General features: G+C 38.9%; 2 protein-coding genes across 2 annotated transcripts; one reads left to right on the forward strand and one right to left on the reverse strand.

The window, feature by feature from the left end:
* The first annotated feature begins 297 nt into the window (after positions 1–297).
* On the forward strand, positions 298–7,492 carry hao1 (hydroxyacid oxidase (glycolate oxidase) 1). Its single transcript, XM_042391736.1, has 8 exons — positions 298–792; positions 2,067–2,218; positions 4,079–4,349; positions 4,521–4,693; positions 4,868–4,959; positions 5,930–6,088; positions 6,411–6,480; positions 6,767–7,492. Exons 1-8 carry the CDS (start codon positions 656–658, stop codon positions 6,832–6,834), a joined length of 1,122 nt encoding a protein of 373 aa, XP_042247670.1. The 5' UTR covers positions 298–655; the 3' UTR covers positions 6,835–7,492.
* A 421-nt stretch (positions 7,493–7,913) lies between these two features.
* lin7b (lin-7 homolog B (C. elegans)) lies at positions 7,914–17,479 on the reverse strand. The gene is made up of 6 exons (XM_042391588.1): positions 17,202–17,479; positions 14,223–14,341; positions 13,903–13,974; positions 11,774–11,983; positions 9,826–9,989; positions 7,914–8,565 (listed from the first exon to the last, which is right to left on the reverse strand). The coding sequence occupies exons 1-6, from the start codon at positions 17,275–17,277 to the stop codon at positions 8,544–8,546; spliced, it is 663 nt and encodes a 220-aa protein (XP_042247522.1). The 5' UTR covers positions 17,278–17,479; the 3' UTR covers positions 7,914–8,543.
* Between the last annotated feature and the right edge of the window lie 1,734 nt (positions 17,480–19,213).

The following is a 19,213-nucleotide window of genomic DNA, read 5'->3' on the forward strand; positions in this document are numbered from 1 at the left end:
TACAAAATAGAATCTGATATATGCATGCACAGTTAGTGTAGTTCAGTGGCACAATATGATATGACTCCATGAAATAAAGTATAAAATAATGGTACCTGCAACATGTAGACCTACAAATACACACTGGAGCATTTTCTGATGTTAAAGAATGGTTCACAATTTTTCAAGTCTGTCTTAAAACAACAGTCAGGAGCACAAATGAACATTGAAACATGTTTTTCATGCTGTAATCATTCCTCCTGTTCATACTGACCATTAGAAGATCTCTTCATAATGCACTTACAAGTTGTCTGTTGTCTTAAATAAATACATCAGTAATGCATTTCAACATGAGGATTCAAAGTTCACTTGCAGCCAGCACTCATAATGTATCAGTCTGAACACACTCAGGATATTCAGGTTCAGTTTTGTAACCACAATGCTCACAACTATCTGGGTTTGTTCTTGCCTTTCCATGTCACATGTGTTTATCTTGTGTAAACTGAGCAGAGTGGAGCAGAAAGCTCTCAGAAGTCAGGATTAAGAAGAGGCCTCGGCCTGATGAAGCCTCCTGCAGGTTAATGATTACAGCAGCTCTGCTGGTCACAGTTCGCCCTCTTTCAGGTTACAGACTGAATCCAGTTCACTCAGTGTTCTTGTGTTTGGGTGGACAGCAATGTCGGGGCAGCGTGTGTGTGTGTCAGACTTTGAGGAGGAAGCAAGGAAAGTTCTTCCCAAAGCTGTGTATGACTATTACCGCTCAGGAGCCGATGAGCAAAACACACTGGCTGATAATGTTGCTGCCTTCAACAGGTACAACAAATACACACACACACACATATACATTGAGAGTGTGAAACTTTATGTGCTTACCTACATTGATATGTATTCTTATTTAAGAAAGTTTTTCTGGGGAAATGTGTTTTATAAAAACAATTTTAGTGTGTATCCTCTCCCAAGACGTATCATATTGAAAGAGGGCCTACTTTGGCACTGTGGCAGGAGTTTAGTGTGTGTGTGTGTGTGTGTGTGTGTGTGTGTGTGTGTGTGTGTGTGTGTAATGAGCTCTAACTGTTTAATCATTATTTTTCTGCTGGCTCAACATATTGTTTGTGTGCGCACTGATCTAAGTGATAATATCTCATGATCATTTCTATGTTTTTCTCATTGTCAACAAATGTCATGTGCAGAGACAAACCAACAATGAACCATCCTAGTTAGACGTATTGTGTGTGTGTATCCAAAGCCTGATATATCTTATTCCTCTGCCGTAGACTTCTGCTGTTGTCCAAACACTATTAAGAACACGTCAGTGAGTCACACCGCTGCACTGGGTGACATGTTCCTTCATCATGAAGAGTTTGGTCACGTTAGTTTGTTTAGAAACGTCTCCAAGGACTAATAACAGCATCACGTTTTCAGTCTCCAGAGAGTAGTTCTGTGTAAGCCAAACGCCACTGAGCATGTGCGGTAACACTGTTCTATTTACAGCTTTGCTAGCTTTTTGTGCTACATAACACAACCTCTTGACTTTATACTGAAGTTCTGTGAGAAATTTACAATATCTGGTTCAGAGTCTGTACAGAACCATCAAATTCTTGGTGTTTTATGTCACTTAAATCTAGTAACACTAACAGCCTAACCAATTTACTTGCCTGCCTCACTGATATTGAATGCTCAATGTCCCGAAACTTCCCTAAAATATAATAATAATACATCAGAAGTCATTCTCTTTGGCCTTTTTAATGGCACACTGGATTGTCTTTCAAATCCCCTCTTAAAACATTCTTTTATAAGAAAGCCTTTACATATATTTAATGGTTCTTGTGGTGTTATCTTTTCACTGTCATCGTCTTTTTGATGTCATTCTTTTTATTTCATTTTTTCTCTCCATCTGCTACAGTATTTAAAAACAAGATTAAAGATTTAGAATGCAGCGGGACCAACTGTCCAATCTCATCTATACAAATGTAACAACAAGAGTTGTCCAACAGATGTCGCCATTTTGACTGTGTTAAATACTTTGTAACAGTGATTGATTTTGAACACAGTTTCTTCATATTGCTCTTCGTTTCTCATCACTACAGGTGGTGTCTTGTTCCTCGGGTACTGAGGAATGTGTCCACAGTAGATCTGAGTGTCTCTGTGATGGGTCAGAAGCTCAGCATGCCGCTCTGTGTTGCAGCCACAGCAATGCAGAGAATGGCTCACCCTGATGGAGAGACAGCTACAGCAAGAGGTAGCCTACACACACACACACACACATAAATAAAATGAACTTAAATATATACCCTCTATAAATAATACACCGTTCACCCTGAACAGTGTTGAAATTAACAGATATTTTATTATAAATGCATGTCTATGTTTGGTTTGCAGTGGAATAAAACAAGAAAGTTGTGAAAATAACTGAATTCATGCTTATTCTACAAAGACATTCTAAAATAGCCTGGACAAAATTATTGGTACCCTTTAGAAGTTGAAAGAAATAATGGATTTGTAGTGATACTTTAAGCAGACTATTGTGTTTTAATTAGTATCACAGCTGTTTTCAATCTTATAATCACTCATGCAGCCAGTTTAAAAGGAGAAAATTACTCACTACACTACTCACAACATGGAAAACAGACAGAAAACTAGAGAGTGGTCTGAAGACATCAGAAAAAAGGTAATGGCCAAACATGGTCAACGTTAAGGTTACAAGACCATCTTCAACGAGCTTGATGTTCCTGTGACCACTGTGGCCAATATTATTAAGAAGTTTAAAAGCACATGGAACTGTAGCCAGACTGGACTTTTCCAAAATGCATGTTGACAAGCCACAGTCCTTCTGGGAGAATGTGCTTTGGACAGATGAAACAAAATTAGAGCCTTTTGGTAAATCACACCAACCTTATGTTTACAGAAACACTGTGAAACATGGAGGAGGCTCAGTGATGTTTTGGGGTTGCTTTGCTGCCTCAGGCACTGGGAGGCTTAAATCTGTGCAGAGCACAATGAAATCAGAAGACTATCAAGGCAATTTGGAGTAGAACATACAGCCCAGTGTCAGAAAGCTATGTCTTAGTCGCAGGTCATGGGTCTTCCAGCAGGATAATGACCCCAAACATACATCAAAAAGCACCCAAGAGTGGATGAGAAGAAAACGCTGGACCATTCTGAAGTGTCCTGCTATGAGTCCTGATCTGAATCCCATTGACCATCTGTGGAAAGAGCTGAAACTTACAGTTGGGAGACGGCAGCCATCAAACCTGAGAGAGCCATAGCAGTTTGCTCAAGAAGAGTTGGCCGAACTACAAGTGGAGAAGTGTAGAAACCTTATTTAAAGTTATAGAAAGAGCTTGACTGCCAATATTTTTGGCCATTTTCATTTGTTTTATTGTATTATGTAATAATACGTTAAGTTGTAAATCAAAAGCAAAGTTTCCGTTATATTCAGTGTGAGATAAAGAATGATGGATACCATATACTTCTGTCAGTATCAACTTAATAAAGAGTTAGTTTTTTTTTTAAAAACATGAAAAGGTACCAATATTTACCATGTCTGTATATGTCATTGCAGAATATCTTACCACTTCATTGAACTGAATTCAGATTGTTGTCATAAAAAATGCACAATATTGCAGATGTAGGGTCAATTTATATCTTTGACTGGCTATTCCTTCTCTGAGCATAGATGTGATCAATCAGGTGATCACTTAGTTACACTTTTACACTTTACTGTAAGTAGGAGTAAGTCACATGATACTTAGTGTCATATTACTCACACTCAGAGAAAAACCTTTTTACTCCTAGTTTGGTTGCTTAGAGCATTCTGAAGTGTAACGTCCTGCAATCCATAGTTATCCATGTCATCATGGTATATTGACATGATACACACACAACACAGTTACTAACCTATACCTTCACATTTATTGGTCAGTCTTTTTAAAGGCCAGTCTGCAATTGTTTGGGATAATGATGAAAAAAAACATTTTTTTGTTGTATGTTAACTGATAAGAATTGAGTTTATCGGTCTGAGGCCCATTCCAACAAGAAGAGTTATCTCACTAGAGGAGTCAATATTTCAGAACACCAGTAAAATTATGTTTCTACCCAGCATGCCAAGCAATGGGGACAGGGATGATGCTGAGCTCCTGGGCTACCTCCACTATAGAGGAAGTGATGTCAGCGATGACAGCCTCACTGGGCAGTGGGGGTGTTCTGTGGCTGCAGCTCTACATCTATAAAGACCGAGAGCTCACACTGTCATTGGTCCGCCGAGCAGAGGAGGCAGGTTATAAGGCTATCTTTGTTACCGTGGACACGCCATACTTGGGTAGGAGATGGGATGACATGCGCAACCGCTTTAAACTGCCCCCACACCTGAGGTAGGAACCATTCATAACCACCACTTAGACCACAGAGTGTATGGAGGCATCCCACTCTAACAATCGCCTGTGTGTGTGTGTGTGTGTGTGTGTGTGTGTGTGTGTGTGTGTGTGTGTGTGTGTGTGTGTGTGTGTGTGTGTGTGTGTGTTTGTATGTGTGTGTGTGTCCAGCATGTCTAACTTCTCAACAGCCTCTTTGGCTTTCTCTGAGGGAAACTATGGTAATGACAGCGGTTTGGCTGTTTATGTTGCAAAAGCAATAGACCCCACCCTCAGCTGGGATGACATCACCTGGCTGAAGAAACACACACACCTACCTGTGATTGTGAAAGGAATACTAAGTGGTATAAACACACACACACACACACACAAAAATACAGTACATACACCTTTTATTATTACACCAATTATTAACACACACTTTTTGGAAAATGTTATTAGAATCTAAGTTACATTCTCTGATAGCATATGCCTGACTGTGTGTGTGTGTGTGTATGTGTGTGTGTTTGTGTATTCAGGTGAGGATGCCGTCCAGGCTGTGAACTATGGTGTTGATGGCATCTTGGTATCCAATCATGGAGCTCGACAGCTAGATGGGGTTCCTGCCACGGTCTGTGTGTGTGTGTGTGTGTGTGTGTGTGTGTGTGTGTGTGTGTGTGTGTGTGTGTGTGTGTGGGCCTGTCATAGGCTACTTTTACAGACAAATTTCTAACTTCAAACCAGTTAATTAGGGATGGCTTGTCCAATTGGGGATAACAGTCATGTCTCCAATTGGTAAAATGTTGATTTTTGGGTCAGTGGTTAAGGTCAGGGTAAGGCTTAGGTTTAGGCAAGTAGTGGTTATGATTAGGGTTAAGGTAAGTCTCCAGGAAATTAATGTAAGTGTGTGTGTGTGTGTGTGTGTGTGTGTGTGTGTGTGTGTGTGTGTGTGTGTGTGCGTGCATGTTTGTAACAAGGATAGCTGTGCAAACTTGTGTGTTGTTGTGTGTGTGTATGTATCAAACAGTGTCATCCACCTCTGATATTGTAGCATTTTTTTCCCAAAACACTCCAACATGATCTTCTAATAACTCTGCAACGGTGAAATCATCTCTTCTGGAAATGTTTACACTACAATGATGCCATTTTCTAGACTTACAGTAGACTTGAATACAGTATTTGAACTAGGCCTCATATCTTTTTCATAGCTGCACCCTGGTCTCTCCCTTTAAAGGAAATTCATTGCATTATTTTTTAATTTTTCTTATTGTCAAAAAATCCCATGAAAAGAGCAAAACCAACAATGTGTTGGTCTGTCTCTAAATACCTCTGGCTTCAGTACAGCTACAGTATATAGTTTCATTTTTTGTTGGGGACTATTTTCAGCATTTTTAATAGTTTTTGGACAACAATGGAGCTCTATGGCACAGAGACATAAGATATACACACAACACTTCGTTGTTGTTTAGGTTTTTTCATGGGCATTGTTGACAATTTAAAAAATGTAAAGTATCAAAAGACATATTTTAAATGCACTTTATATGGTTATATATTGTGAAGATGCCTGTAAAGCAAGTGTGTGTATATATGTGTGTGTGTAGCTGGATGTGTTGGAGGAGGTGGTGGGGGCGGTGCAGGGTCGCTGTGATGTCTACATGGATGGAGGGGTGAGGCGAGGGACAGACGTCCTGAAGGCATTAGCTCTGGGAGCAAAGGCTGTCTTCGTCGGCCGACCAGTGCTGTGGGGCCTCGCCTGTCAGGTGAAGGACATCTCATTAGCCTTCATCATCCTAACCCCGATCACTCCATTTCTCGACTACCACTAGCCAAAACTATTTGAATTGTGTGTCTTGTATTTGTGTTTACATGAGTGAAACTGAATGCTTCCGATTTTTAAAAAATTCGATTTGCTTTTTTCCCCTGTAGATTTTAAACAGAATTGTTTTATGACAGCAATCTTGATTTTTTTACTTCAAATTTTGATCACCAAAATCATTAGCATGTGACAAAACATTTTAAAAAGAGGGTTGAAAAAGAAAAATGGTTACACAATTAAACAAACCTATGTGTGTGTGTGTCCAGGGGGAACAAGGAGTTACTGAGCTTCTGGAACTTCTGAAAGAGGAGCTGCGACTGGCTATGGCCCTGGCAGGTAAGCATACACACACACAAACACACACACAGAATCTACATTATGGAAATAGCTAACATGCCAAGTATTCCCCATGTTGTGGAGACTTACATCTGTTTACACAGTTAATGTCAGGACAAAAAGTCCCAATAATGTAAGAGTGAAGACTTGGTTTAAGGTGAAAGCGAGGTTAGGGTTAGGTTAAATCTCCAGGAAATGAATGTAATCAATGTAATATCCTCTGAAATGATGGAAACACAATTGTGCGTATGTGTGTGTGTGTGTGTGCGTGTGTGTGTGTATCTAGGCTGTTGTTCTATATCGGAGGTGAACAGGTCCCTGGTCAGGAGAGTGGAGTTCACCTCCAGGATGTGAGAGCAGATCTGCTGCTGGAATCACAACAAAATACATTCTTGATGGATCACTGGATACATTCATTTGTCCAATTTATTTGCTATGTTTGTATTCAGATTTGTTTGTTTGAATAAGTAATGTTACAACTGGTTCTATTGAAAATATCATATCATCAAATCTAATGTATGATTTAGGTCATGATACCTGCTAATATCTTCATCTCCCTGCATATCACATAACGTTAGTTTTCACTTTTGCCTTCAACTATATGAATAAGATTCCCCACATCCCTGGAGTGATGTCATGTAGGAGTTTCACCTGTGCTTCATGCTAACCTGTCATCATCTTCATCACTTCACAGAGTTAAAAGTAACTTTAAGAGCAATGCAGTGCATTTGATTTTATTGCTTTCATCCACTGTCATTTTGTATCACTTAATATAAAAACCTCAATTTTTTTGCAGTAACTAACAAGTTAGAACTCTCCCCAACAAAGGGAGAGGTAGTTAGCCCAAGTTCACTGGGTGGAAATATGTTTGTGCTTCTGTGATCAACTGCAAATCTTTTTGGTAACACTGTATGCATCAGGATATCACAATGTGACACTTGCATTATTACCAAATCCTGAAGCCATGTCTTGTATCTAAATTTGAGTTATGAGACTATTATTTTAGTTGATATTGTGGTTATATGATGTATATTCCTAAATAAATTTGTGATTAATCAAATGACCAAACACTAATTAATGTAATACACACTATACACAAGGAGCTGGAGACACAGGGGGTCAATAGAGGCCCCAAAGTGGGTTCATTTGGCCCTGCCCAGCTATTCTGCTACACAATAAAATACAAGAAGCTCCAGATGTTTGTTTCCAGATATAGAGATAAGTTTCACAAATCTGAAACATGTTTTCAAAAAGTAATCCAGTTCTTAACCTCATGTCTACTACGTGAGATTGAAAATGTTAACAGAGAATCAGACAAGATATTTCCCAGACATTCCCACATTCCCCTTTTATTTGAGAAAGCCTACTTCAGCTGTGTGTACTGGAGGAGGATTATAGAATGTTACCTAGATGCAGTAGAAAAGAAGACGACATTCAACTTACACAGACTTTATTTAATGAATAACTTATACAAGTCAATGAATAAACAAATTGATTAATTTTAAAAAGTCTCAAAACTCGGACTAATGTAACACTTGCCAGCCACTGATTTCAGTGTACTTCTTCATAATGCTAATGGTTAGCCCCCTAGATGGGACGTCTGATGGAGAAATGGATGTGAAGGCTGTAGGTTTCAGTTTCCACAAGTTTCCTCTGCTACTCAGGTCTGACTGCAGACAGTGGACACTGCTGAGGAATGCAGTGCACCACATGAGAATGTTAAAGTAAAACAACTTGAGAATATAAACACTAGGTTCCAGTTGAGCCACAGACTAAAGAGAATCTGTTGCTCTTATTCGATAGGATGCTGAGGATGATTTCACACAGGGAAGGTGAAATTACAGGCATGGTCTGACAACAAGCTTATTCTGATTTTATCTAAGAAACGGAGAGAGGGAGGGAAGAAAATCCTAAACTGCAGCGTTTGACTTCAGTAAGAAGTTCAGGTAACAGGTGTTGGTAGGCTACTTTGGTTTTTTGCTTCTCGTCTACGGTCATGCCTCCCACTGGAACAGAAAAGTCAGGAGGGTTGGACAATGAGGTGGATGGAGGCATTGGATTGGCTAGCCCCTGGACTCCAGAGATCTGCAGGAAGAATTATGAGAATTATGTTGCATGCTGGTAAACTAAATACAAAAACTGCCAAGACATACGGCGACAACAGTATCCATTTTTCATAATACTGACCTTAATATTAGTTATATTTGTGTCAGATTAGGAAACATTTCATGTTGGACGTATTGCCTGTTTTTAAACTTGTCTCTTGGTGACCCTTGTTCACTCACTGAACACAAGCTTAAAAGGACATGTTCACAATTTTTCAAGTGTGTCTTAAAACAACAGTCAGGTGTCCATATGAACAGTGAAAGAGGTTTTCCTCACTGTAATCATTCCTCCTGTTCATACTGGCTATTAAAAGATCCCCTTCAAATGTGCTTCATTGTCAGTGATGGAGGCCAAAATCCACAGTGTGTCCACACAGTCATTTTGTGCAAAAATGCATTTAAAAGTTGATGTGAAGCTTATATGAGGCTTCATCAGTCTGAGTTAGTCATATCAAGTGGATATCTGCCACATTTACAGTCTTTTTAGCAGCAAATTCCCTCTTTGTGTTTCCTCAGACAGTGTTTCCCTGTTGAGCTGTGGTGGAAGTATAGTAACAAAAAAGAAAGATATCTACTTGATTTGACTCATTTGGATGCTGAAGCTTCATATTAGCTTCAGATAAACTTTTAAATACATTTTTGCACAGAAGGAGGACTGTGGATTTTGTCCTCCATCACTTCCATTGTAAGTGCATTATGAAGGGATCTTCTAATAGTCAGTATGAACAGGAGGAATGATTACAGCAAGACAAACATGTTTATCAATGTTCATTTGGGCTCCTGACTGTTGTTTTAAGACAGACTTGAAAAACTTGAAAAATCCATGCACACTACATAACCCCAGGCTCTATCACCCTCACCCTAAACCCACATGACACACTAAACAGGAGCAGGTTTAGAATATGCAGTGTGTTCACACTGGAAAAGTAACAATCAAATCAGACTGTACTGTTGATAGACACTATTCTCCCACTTTGAAATGCACAGTATCAAATTTTGGAAAAATCTTTTGCTGTCTCATTAAGTTTGTAGTGACTTTCCAAAGGGACTGTTTGAGACTCAACATTGTATCATTTCCTGTTAGTATAAAATGGAAAAGTCTAATGATTTTCTATATACTGACTGCTACAACAGGATACTGTAACGCTGAGTATGTAGTACATACTGTATAGAATCAGCATGCAGCATGGATTTGGGATCAGTGTGCACATATATTAATCATGTTTGGGTGCAGACTAACGAGTAGCTGGTGTGCTGCTGTCGTCTCCGGGCACTCCTCATCTTCTCAAAGCGAGCCTCCATTTCCTCGAGGACCTTCGGGGTGTAGCGGACCACCAGCTTGACTGAACCCTGCGCGGCCTTCAACAGCTCCACAGCCTTCTCATGGTGCTCCCCCTCAACACTCTGCATGGACACCAACACACAGTCAGAACAACAGTCTGCAGGGTACCATTCCAACCGGTCACAACAGTGACCTATTTCACTGATGAACACCTACAACATTAGAGGAGACATGAATCAGTGAACTCAGCTGCAGCAGACTCTGGACAACACAACTCTACAAATTTACATCAAAGCTTTTTAACTTCAAGTCTGGACTGCATTTTTGATGGGAAAACATCTTTTGATTGACACTCCACATGATCAACCACAGACCTTTGCTTTGGCGGGACAAGTGGGCAAGACTTGTCTTTTTTAAAATATTATTTATATGATCATTTTAATCCCTCACAATAATTACTCCTCAAGAAATCAAACTAATTTACAATAACTATATCCACCCCTCCAATTCCTACAACCAAAAGTTAAAAAAATACAATATATAAGTAATCAACTATTAGTCAACTGCAACAGTTATAATAATATGCTGGTTTGTTCAAATAAATAAAGAAAAAGCAGATTTGTCTTAGGGAATATCTTGAAGTATACAATTTTATTGTATGATATTTGTTTTTTGTATCATTTTCTATCTCACACAGATCAAATTAGCTAAGTTCATGATCCTACAATTTGATCATCTCCATTGTATAGATTTTGTTAATGGTGCTTCCAGTTGCTTAGCAGTGGTGCTGCTACTCTCAAAACTCCAATGAGTTTCCTGTCAATTTGTTGGGAGAGCAACTGTGCTGTTCTTCTGAGCAATAATTGTGCACTGAAACGTGTCCATAGCTGAACTTGTTTCAGTCCAGGACTGCTGCAAAACCAGACAGGAGAAGAATATATGTGTGGTTAGCTGCTTTGCTTGGATAATAGCTGTTGAACATGAATGTTCCAAGAGTTTTCCATGTATTTCTGCTCTTATCCTTCCATATTTACAATTATATTAAATGTAGCTCCTTCTCCAAACTGGTGATTGCTTTGATTTTGTTTTCCATAATTCAATAAATCTAACCTAGTATATTTTTTGTATTAACTCTATTAGATGTTCTTATGATTTAGGCTATTTACACTTGTCATTTCAAGAATCTTGTCTCCAGATTAAATCCAGATGTTTTTCGAATCTGATTGCATCCGTCTTGGTTTTCCTGGGCTAGAGTAATCCAGTAATCCACATTAAACTCTGTGGTTACTGCCAAAAACACCAGTAGAGGAAGAACATGTACAGTCATGATTACAACATGAACAGTTTTATCACATTTACGAACCACTACTACTACTTGAATACTAGATAAGTAGATTGCATCATTATTCAGTGGTATTATTTGTTCTTTGTGTAATAATAAGTCTGCCTATAAGTACTGAAGTGCAGAGGTAAATCAGAGGAGGGCTTTTTGTAACCTCTGTTGACCTGTTTGGATAAAAATGAACTGCAAGACGGAAATTCTTTTTGCTTATTTCTGTCACATACAACTTCTTATAATTACTGAATTGCTTGTTAATTGTCAGCTGTTCCATGTTCAGTTGCTGACAACACAGAATTACCAGTGCCTGTATTTAAAGAGTAAAGTTTATTTTATAGTTTTCACTTTCACAAGACTCTGCATGATATAGAATGAACTATTCTCCATGAGGGCCTGCATGGACTATCCACATGCAGCCCAACATGTATTCTTCAATGATCATCATGTAGAACTTGGAAGTATTTGGTGTGGATACTCATCTGTATCAGAATATGTCAGCTCATTGTCTAAATGTGTTTTAAAACTGGTGTTTCAGTAAACTGCTCTGACTGCAGCTGAGCTTCATACCACTCCATTAACAGACAACAGCTGGTCTCCTCTCTTCAGCCCTCCCTGGCGGTCGGCCACCCCTCCAGGAATCACTCTGGAGATGTAGATGGGGGAGTTCTGCTCTTTGCCTCCCATGATGTTGAAGCCTAAACCCTCTTCTGTCTTGGGCAACTCCACCACCCGTGGGTGGGCGTGGCCCTCGCTGGCTGCAAAGGCTGCCACTGTGGCCTGGTCAGAAAGGAAACATAACATCAGCAAAAAAATTCTATTCTACATTTTAAAAAATGGTGCCTTTAATTTCCAGTTAAATCCCTGAATTGATCACAGAAAGCTGTCAGCTGGGCTGTGGACTGTTAAAAGGTTTGGACATAATGGAGCACAAAGAGCAAAGTAAGCACTTGCATTAAATGCACAACAATAATGAAATAACACTTAAAATCGACATCATTTATTTTAATTAAACACTCTCAATCCCGTACATTGTCACCACAGTCACCTCGTTCATTTTTATTGCCATGCCTTTCTACCTGTCATTCCACATCCTGCCACTTCTACCTGCCCTGCAGTTACCCCTGTTTTCCCTCCATTCCTGCCATCATCTGACTTACCCACTCACCACTGCACCTGTTCCCTGTTCCCTCATTATCTCCCCTGTATCTACACTGGCCCTCTTTCCCCAGTTTGCCAGATCATCTAATGTACTACTTAGTCTTAGCGTTCAGCATTCTGTCCTGTTTTTGACCCCATTTAAACAATCTCATTTTTGTTAATATGTTGTCTGTGTATGTAGCATAGAGGGGGAAAGCACTGCATTTCATTGTGCAATACTGTTCTGTATAATGACAGTAAAGTCATGTTTTTGCCAGCTGGCTTACTGTCTGCTTTGTTTGCCCTCGCTGACTAATGACCTGTTGCCCAACGCTGCTTCTCAACTAAGAAAAGAACTTTTGCTATTAACTGCTCTATTCTGGAGTCTTGCTTTTGAGTCCACGTTACTGTGTTCAGAGTTGTTTCATAGATGTGTTTGAATCAGCATCAAAATATAAAATGACAAAGTATTTATTGATCACCACACCCTCCTCCCATCTATATTCACCTTCACTCAGCCCCTTTGCACTTTGTGCTGCTGCACAAGCATGAACTAAAACAGTAGGTGTGCTTCGAGATGCCTGCACAGTCCATGCACCCAAGACCTACCACTTTGCACTTGCATGATTAAAAATAGAGCCCAATTGACCTCATGCAAGAACAACTTGTACAAACAGATTTGTTCTATTTCGTTGCTGTGTGCACAAATTCGGGCCCAGTTGAGAGTACACATCTCTAACGGCCTTTGCCTCCGGTAGTTACCAACAGCGAAGCCTGTTGCACATATGAGTGGAACAGGTAGTTGCCTGGATGTAATTCCAGTTCTAGAAGTACATACAAAGGCCCAGCTGTCCCCTGTTTTATTCCTGCTGCTGAGCTCAAAAGGGAGACAAACAACACGTGTACTGGTGGTTTATAGTGTGTGGTTGCCACCATCTGATTGGTTGGTGAGTGCAAAGATCTGTCTCAGGGTGCCAAGGCAGAGCCTCAATGGGGTAAACCACAATAGCGAAGCCTGTTAGAGGGCTATGAAGTACACATAGAACGGGAGTTACATCCAGGTAACTACTATTTCTTAAGTCCTTACTTTAGGCTATAATATCCTCTCCTCTGATATCTCTATCTCATCTCTTGACAGTCTCCCACCAGTGCTTTGCTTTAGAAAGACATTTTTTTTAGCATCTTACTTTATGTCAAAGCATTCCCTCTTTATTTCCCTCACACAGCTCTGATGACATGTCATTGGTGGCTGGGATTCATATTTTCTAATTGTTTCGGGTCCTCTACTACTGACACTGCTTAATTGTTTATGTTTTTGTCTGATGATATTTCTGACAGCAGTAATTGAAGCTCTGTGATGTGAAATTCTTGTTTTTACTCTTCAGCATTTTTGTGAATCAAACTTGTCCACAAACAGAGCAGAACAGTTTGTTGAATCCAACTTGGAACAGAGTTTTAGGATAAAAATACGAAAATGTTCTTGCATGAGGTCCATTGTCTCTAAATAATTCCTCTTATGCAATGCTGAGGTACTCTTGTTATTAGTTTGCATGTAATACCTTTGCTGTTGCCTGTGCTCGCACCTCAGGTCCTCCAACAATGTCCAGAGTGTCATACAGCTGTTCATATACCTGAGGGATAACAGGGCAGACCACACATGAGTCAGATGCACACATGTGATATGTATATATATACACATGTGATATACAACATAACAAACACCCAAGAAAGTGGGTTAGCAAAGTTGAACTAAAGTAATTAAATTATGATTGAAACAAATCTGAGATGATGGGAGGTCTTATGATTTGTATTTCATGTGAGAGTTTTCAAAACAAACATGGGGCTAGCAGTGCTTCAAGGTTCACAGTTAAAGAGTTACCTCTCTGATGGCAGCACAGAATTTGCTCTGTAGGACTCTCTGCAGGGCCTGCAGTTTGGGAGGAGGCAGCTCACCGCTACGCTGCAGCCGGTCCAGCAGCTCGATCACCCTGCACACATCTGACACACACAAAGCTGGATTACCAACAGAGTAAAGAAGGTAGCTGTCTCAGAGGGCTCCAAAGGCCCCAGCTTCACTGTGTAGAAATCAGTTTGCGATAAGATCCAGTAATAACAACTACCATGTAAAGGGCCTTAATGTGGCTCCTACCTAACCAGGAGGCCCTCTCTTGTCATGGGTCCCTATGTCAAGATCTAGTCTAGACGTCTCAACTAGGACACCAATATGTCCAGAAACTATGGAGAGAAATTAGTCTACAAATAAAAACAAGATTTACACATGTGTATGATGTTTGTGGGTAATTTATGGTGTTCACAAATACCAAACAATCTGAACAAATTTAAAACAATTTTACAAATAAATACCGATAAATAACAAGTCTCTACCCCACCTGCCTCACTGCATAGACTACCAGTCCTGACTAGATGCTCCCAATAAAGTGATATAACTCCACCCTTCAGGCCTGGGACAAAGAAAGAACTGATGCAAGTTTCAATATGGACTTTTCACTCTTACAATGTTCTGTTTGGTTGATCAGTCATGTATCTGTTTGAATGTTTAACAGATTGTTTTGTATTGAATCATACTCCAGCCCTGTGTTTAGTAAGGTGAAGAGAAATGCCAGATTGTGAATGCATTAATGATGTTGTATACAAAAAAACATCAAACAAACAAATACATTGCAACTTGAGTTAATATCAGTGTTTTACATAAACACAATACATTTCAAGTTCATACTGTACAGTAGTTCTGATAATATTTGCTTTTGAAAAGCTTCCTATGAATACAAATATTTATGAAGTTCAGTTACGTGCGTGTGCACAGATCACAGAGTTTTGAGACTCTTTTCAGCTCTCGGATCCACAAATGTATACTTTGTATTTTTGTACATAAAACAAAGCGGGCGTGACAAAAATATATTTTCTCACATTTAGCTGATAGCTGAACCAGTGCGCTTCTGTTGTTTCTGTGGCTGTGTGTGATAAGAGCTGATTCAAGAGCAGTTTCTTTTACTTTCTTGTGGTAGTTGTTTAGTTCAACTGTTAGATGTATCTAATAATCTTGTTTGTGTAAACACGTTTGCTATTTTATTTAAACAAGGTGATATACAGTGTAATGCAGTGCAGACAGATAGGCAACAAAATGACATTGATAACATTTTGGCATTAAGATTATGCTTTATTAATTTAAACTTTTGACTTTTGCATGTAAAACTGCTGGTAAAGCCTTTAATAATAGCAGTTTTTTTTCTGTTTCATAAGGTGATGGAGTCAGGTTGAGGCAGTGATGTGTATAACGTGGGCTAGTGACCTACAATCTGTTAATACATGTAGATATTTATATACACAGGAAGCTTTTCAAAAGGAAACTGAATAAAATACATAGTATGTAAATGTATCTATCTGTGCAATTGTTTTAAAGTTATTCAAATGATTTGGCATGTGTTTGTGGGTTTGATAATGCTTTTGTCAACACCATAAATTAACTACACATTTGTAAATCTTGTTTTTATTTGTAGATCATGTAACACTCATTTTTCTCCATAAGAACTGGCCCTGCTAACACTTGCAAAAGTCAGTCCATTTTGATAGCTGGCCAAACTGGTAGCCCCCCCTTAAAAACGTTATGTATTTACTGGAAATAAGCTAGTAGCGTTATCAGAGTTCTCTCAATGAAACATGATGTCATGTCTTAGTTAGATTTACTTAGATCTTGGTTATTGTTTATTAATTTCATCAAAATCATCAACAAAAATCAGACTGCACAGAAAACTCTGGGGGTGGGGGTAGATGTCCCTTTGGCATCTTGCCCCAAACCACCAGGGGGCATCTTGCCCAAGAAGTGTGTTTTTGTTGTTGTTGTTTTTACATTTGTATAATTATCATAAAATCAATTTTAAATTTTGCTCCAAACTGATGAATCAATGGTTCCTTACATGAATCTACCAAAATGCTTTCTGTGTTTGGCTTCATTAAAACACACAGAACCTTAAAAACCAACCAGGAAAAATGTGACGTTACCTCAAAATTACGAAACAGAAGAAAGCAAGATGGATATAAAAAAAAAAACTTTTACTACATTCATTTCATTCAAGACATTCATTTTATTGGCATGTGTTGAGCGCAGGCTGATGTGAGTGGGCTTCTTGTCCTGGGGGGCTTCTCCCCCCATCTTACCTTCCCCTGTGGTCAAATATCAAAGCCTCAAGTTCAGCTCTTAAATAAACGCATGGTCATTATATTTATATAAACATAGACTGTATATATATAACATACAGTCATAGACTGTATATGTAACTATATATACAGTCTATGATAGCAACCCACAGCAGAGAGTGAATACAGTGACCCTCATTCAAAATGAACGTGGATTGAGGTTTTTCACACCAAGCTTGACTGCCTTTATTTACCTGATGCTTCCGTAAAATTCAAAACTTAAAACCATCAAAATACTTCAATGATGACGTGCTAGTACTTCGTCCATAATTCTACATACAGCTAATAAGCAGAAGCACATATTGCCAGTAAGGATGCCAACAATTAATTAGGCCTAACTGGCAATCTGAATGGATTCTACACATAATGACGTCACTACGAGAGAGAAACATGCTGGGTTCCGACATTTGATGGCGCACAATCATTAACAGGCCTTTACACTTGTTCATTCATTATTCAAATTCGACATACAACAAACCACTATTATTTTTGCCACCTTTGAGTAATTTAAGACGAATATCTGACTCTGCATAAGTGTCATCCTTTAATACACACGGCTTTACTGTCAGTACGTCTATATTATCATTCAGTAGCTAGATTTTTGTTGTAATGATTGTTATTATTATTATTGTTAGTGCGTTACCTCTTTCTAGGCAGAGCGGCTCTGTCATGGCCGCCATGTCTGCTTCCTTGGCAGGGTGGTAGTAAGAGGACATCATTGTGAGCTCCTCAGCGTCCAGGCGGATCCTCTGTTTATCACTGCGTAGATGAGCAGAAAATCTGGTTCAGCGCGATGCGTGGTCCATCTTTTATGATGACATTGTTAGCAGACTGTGAGTGAGTGTGAAGTGTGAATGCGGGCTGCTATGGAGTGTGGATGGTGCCAATTTCAGGATTACCGGGAGAAGGATCAGGAACAGCGACTCCTCCGTCACGCCAGACCGAGCAGAATTTTGAATGGTCCTTTTGCACTGTTTGGTTTTTACTAAGTATTCCTTTGCTAAAGCCAAGTACAAAGTTATCTGTATTGTATATGTGTATATTGAAATGTATATGATATGTATATGAAACACAGATGGATGGACATTACACACAAAACTGCACATTAATAATATTTAGTTTGTTGTTTGATGTAGCCTGTCTTGGAGTTGAACCATCTAATATTGAGACACACGCTAGGTAAGTAAATGATAATAAATGATTGTGTGTGCGTTGTTGCGTGGGAGAAACTATACAGTTCAGTGCAGTGGATTATAAATATTTATTATTATTATTATTATTATTATTATTATTTTTTAATCTTTTAGTCAGGCAGCCTCATTGAGATTAAGATCTTTTCCAAGAGAGACCGGAGAACAAAAACGTTCATAAGACAAGAACACAATCAGCAGACAGAAACAACACAACTACACAATAAAGGAAATTAATGAAAACAGTGACAAGAATCATAAAAAAAAAACATCAGATAATAAAGCTTTAAAATCTCCAGGAGGAATATAAGACTCAAGTTTGATTTATATTTAAAAGGTGAAAAATATCTGAAACCAGTTCTGCCAACATGAATGTGAACATGAGGGATATCTGACTGGATCCTGTACTGTACTTACTGGATTTAAATGAGAGCAGAGATGTGAGGTAGTTTGGAAGCTTCATAGATGAATAACATGAGATGTTTTTTTTCTTCTTGTCTGTAAAGAAGTCCAACCAACCGTGTGATACTGAGAACAATGATGAGTACGAACGTTCTTATTTGTGATAAAGCGTGTAATACACACACTGTGATACACAGGGTTTAACTGCTGAAGTGTTGATAGGGCAGCATGACAATACAGAATATCTCCATAGTCAAGGACAGACATGAACATTGACTGGACAATAGTTTTACTGGAACAAGACAAACATCCTTTGATTCTATACAAGAAGCCTACTTCGATTTTTAATTTCTGAGTCAATGTCGAATATGAATCTCGAATGATAGTCTGCTGTCAAGCTAACATCCTAAGTATTTGTATGACTCAGCAAAAGTAATACGGGTGCCATTTCAAGTTTTAATGGCAGGATGGTCATGATCACTGGTGGAGGTGGAGAACACAATGTTGGTCTTTTCTGCATTTCAAACTAGTCTGTGATGAAGGAGTGCTAATTGGAACGCATCAAAAGCAGACTGAAGACAAGTCAGGACCTGGGCTGGGGTGTATCATCTGAAAAAAAGGACATTTATGTGTAATGTAAACAGCAGTGGACCAAGGATAAACCCTTGTGCAAAGCCATTTCTGATGGTAAGATGGCTGGACTGAGCACCATCAGTAACATCGGTCTGACCTCTCTCTGTAAAGCTTCATCTAAACATAGACTGTCATTTATGAAGTAGGATTTTATGATCAATGGTATCAAATGCTTTTGAGAGGTCATTGAAGAGTGCAGCACAAAATTGTTTTTTAATAAGTGAAACTGTGGCTGACTGTTGTGGCTGTAGTGAGTTCAGTGAATCAATAAAGGCATGTAGTTATAAATTGACTAATGATTAGGATTTTTGCTAAGAAAGGAAGTTTAGATATTGGATGGTATTTCTTGAGATGGAAGTCATCACCACTTTTGTTTTTGCGTCACATTGTTTTTGCGTCCATCTTGAGTCTAATGGTGATCAAAGATATA

The sequence above is a fragment of the Thunnus maccoyii genome, chromosome 18, assembly GCF_910596095.1.
Source record: "Thunnus maccoyii chromosome 18, fThuMac1.1, whole genome shotgun sequence".
In the NCBI taxonomy this organism is placed as follows: Eukaryota; Metazoa; Chordata; class Actinopteri; order Scombriformes; family Scombridae; genus Thunnus; species Thunnus maccoyii.